The sequence below is a fragment of the Sodiomyces alcalophilus genome (assembly GCF_042370955.1).
Source record: "Sodiomyces alcalophilus JCM 7366 unplaced genomic scaffold ACRALscaffold_1, whole genome shotgun sequence".
Taxonomy (NCBI): domain Eukaryota; kingdom Fungi; phylum Ascomycota; class Sordariomycetes; order Glomerellales; family Plectosphaerellaceae; genus Sodiomyces; species Sodiomyces alcalophilus.
The window spans coordinates 10594024-10597753 of record NW_027263532.1 but is presented as its reverse complement, the minus strand read 5'-3'; the positions used below and the strand labels follow the sequence as shown (position 1 = coordinate 10597753).

General features: G+C 36.3%; 1 protein-coding gene across 1 annotated transcript; it reads left to right on the top strand.

Moving 5' to 3' along the window:
• Positions 1 to 2614: 2614 nt before the first annotated feature.
• ACRALDRAFT_2016382 (uncharacterized protein) lies at positions 2615 to 2827 on the top strand (the record flags this gene model as incomplete). The annotated part of the gene is made up of 2 exons (XM_071019842.1): positions 2615 to 2621; positions 2652 to 2827. 2 exons carry the CDS (start codon positions 2615 to 2617, stop codon positions 2825 to 2827), a joined length of 183 nt encoding a protein of 60 aa, XP_070880278.1.
• Between the last annotated feature and the right edge of the window lie 903 nt (positions 2828 to 3730).

The following is a 3730-nucleotide window of genomic DNA, read 5'->3' as shown; positions in this document are numbered from 1 at the left end:
TATTATATCGGCCCGATCCAGTCCCCGCCATGCTATAGTTATCACTAGAATATATATAAAATATCCGTTAATTAGTTCCGCCGGTATATTCCTTATAGGTTCCTAGGTATTATCTTTATAGCCCTAACCTGCCTACTTAATAAGATATTTATGTCGTTTACCCTAGTAGCGGTAGGCCATAATAGCTTCTACCTCGTATTTATTATCTTCCTATAGTTCGACCGCGACCTCCTACGGTTCGGGTAATAATCCGTCACGAGATCTCTATAGCTTAAGTAACAAGATAGGGAATACGTTGTATATCTTTATACTAGCGGGTAACCCTAACGTATAGGCTAGTCCGTGGCTGCCTACTACTACTATAATCTTATAGGGTCTAATACACTTATCGCTTAGCTTAGGGGATAGCCGGCGTTACTTTAGGTTCTTCGTAGAGAGCAGGACGTAGTCACCTGTCTTAAACCGTTAGGCTATACGCCCCCGATTATAATAACGTTTATATATTACTTAAGCCCTCTAAATTAGTTTAGCCAGAGTCTTATAATCGGCTACGAGTTAGGAACTTCTTTAGTAGATCCGGGATCTCTTTCTAGGCCTTTAGGGAGGCCGATATTTCCTCTAATAAGGCTATAGCCCGCTCTAGGGTATCTTATTTAGCGGCGGTAATCTCTTTATCGTCGCGCAGCTCGGCCCGCACGCCCTTATTAGACCTATGGGTAGTCTAGGCCTTATACTTGCCGATACTGACTTTTAAGATTTACTAAGCTTGAAGCGTAGCTTCCTATTATAGCTATTAGTATATAATTAGGCCCGGGATAAGATATACTTATAACACGGGCTTTATTAAACCCGCCGGGCCGTACCTTAGCGGCCTCTAGGATATCCTATAATACTTTAACGGTAGCCTTACCCGCTATCGGTAATTAGGAGATAGTTAGTATAGAACTAACCACGGAGCGGTTTATAGCGGAGGGAGTATAAGCTTATATTAAGGTATAAACGATTACTATTAACCTAGTAATAATAGCACTTCGCCGATTTCTTTAAGGAGGTACGTAAATAAGGAGTTAAATATAGAATAATAATAGGATATATATTAGCGTTATATTAGTATAACTCGTATAAGATAATACCTATATCCTTTAAGTCTAAATCCGCTAGGTAGCCGGTATATCGTAAGTATAGGGCACGAAGGCCCTCGCCTTTACCCGTATTAATAAGCTTAGCCACTCTAGGGGTGGCGGTGTTAGCGGCCGGGGTGTTAGGGACGGTGGACTTCTTTTAACGTTTACTAGGAATCCTAGCTACGCTATTACTACTACTAGTAGCACGCTTATTATTACTCTTAGGAGCTAGAGTAAACAGGTAATACTATAATAGTAATTAGCTTATATTCTAACCATAAGTTAAACGGTAAGGGGAACTTATAATAACGCGGAACGAAGATAGCTATAATAAAATAATAAGACTAAAAAAAAAGATCGGAGTTAGTAAGGAGACGCGACGTATATCGATAAAGGAGAATAAAGTTATATAAAGCTATTATCGGCTAGTCCCGACTCTATTATAGAGTAGCGTAGGATTACTTATAAAAGCTAGGTATCTAATCTAATAAAGTTAATTAGAATAAGGTAAAGAGAGGAAAATATTAAGAATAAGATTATAGGAAAAATAGAATAGAATATCTATAAGGTTAGGTAGGACTAGTCTTTAGTTTCACTTATATAGAAGGAATAATAAAGGTAACCCTATAACTAAAAGGAATAAAACCTTTTTCTTATAATAAAAGGCGGTAGAGTGTATTTATACTAGACCGTTCCACCCGGTTTTTATAGGTATAACTGCTCTTAGATAAGCCTAAAACAACGGTAGTAATAGCGATAAAAGAGTGTAAAGCTTACGTAGAAAATAACAATTACACTAAATACCATCTCTTTATTAAAGAAATAGATATAGATAATAGAACAGAGTCTAATACCGCCTCTTTCTAACGCCTATTCACTGGTATGAAGCACAGTATAAAGCCGCCGTACACTTATAAAGCTTAAGGCGTTATTAAAGGAGTTATAAGAACTATAATACAAAAGGTTCGAGCTTTTCTTTTCCACTTAGGGATGCCTAGATACCTTTAGGGTAAAGCTATTATTTCAGCTACTTATATATACATCAGATCACCCAATTTAGCTCTTAATTATAAGAGTCCCTATAAGCTTTTATAAGGTCAGGAACCTAATATTAATAATATACAGGTTTAGGGTTCTATTGTTTATTATAAAAACAACGACCCGAATATAAAGAAACTTAATATAAGGGCACTACGAGGTGCTTTAATAGGTTTCAATAACTATAACTATAACGTTTATAACGCAGTAACTAAAAAGACTAGTTAGTTTCGAGACGTTTATATCTTAGAAAATCAGTTTCTTCACTCTTCTTTAGATAACTATAATAATAACTATACGCCTAAAAATAATAATAACCTCCCTCCTTATATTAATACTCAGGCATATAATCAGGTTTCTAACTACGGGCCTTATTAACTCGTTAAGTATAATAAAGGAATCACTTTTACTAAAAATACCGGTTAATTTTATAAAATATTCCTTTACGCGTTATGAAACGTTCTGTGAAGTCTATTTAACCTGAAGAAGAGAATAATAATAATAATAATAATAATAATAATAATAATAATAATAATAATAATAATAATAATAATAATAATAATAATAATAATAATAATAATAATAATAATAATAATAATAATAATAATAATAATAATAATAATAATAATAATAATTATTATTATTCTCTTACTCCGCTATCCTAGCTAACTAGTCTAGGAGCCTAGCTTAGGCTATACGGTCCTTCTTAGTTAGTTATAGGGGGGAAAAACCCATAGGGTAGAAAAACCCCTATACTCTCCTTGTTAGGATTAGTGCCGCGTCGGGACCTCGGGGGCCCCGGTAATAACTCGATACGTATCTAGATCACACCTCTAGTCTAGTAGCTAACGGGAAAGTAGCAGGCTAGGGATTTTAGGTTAGCCTAGGGTGCGGTATATTATACAGGGAGCCGAAAAAGAACCGTATCGGTCCCGTTTTCCGGGAATTCTCCCTATAACAGGGTGGCCGGCTTTATTTACACCTTCCCTTTAGGCGGGGGGTTTAGCAGGAGCTCCTGCCTTTATTATATATACCTGCCGAATTCGGCAGCCTTCCATAACTATAGTTAGGTTAATTAAAAATTTTAAGGGCCTCCGCCCTTCTTTTTATTTTCCCTCCTTTAACCCTCTCGCGATATTATAGGTTTACCTATAAGCCACCCGCCCCTCTATTCCTATCTCTATACCCGGCTTTATACCGTAGTTATAGATAATACGTATTTAGCGATTTATAAAGAGATAGGGTTATTTTAATACTATTTATTTATAAATAGCAGCATGGGCGGGAGGTTAGTGGTTTTAGGGCGGGCTAATAAGATAGGTTATAGTTAAATATATAATAATAACAGTTAGATTAATTAATAAGTAATAAGCCGGGACCGCTATTATAAGTAAAGGGGTGCTATAGGGGGTGCGTATCGGTTCCGGGTCCGGTGCTAACAGTTTCTAAGATACCTCCTAAAAAAAACAGCCTAAGAAAAAGGGCAATACTTATTACTATAAGGCCGGCGCTTTACGGGTTTTACTATAGGTATTCCTAGGGGTGCCCTTAGGGTGCCGGCATAATAC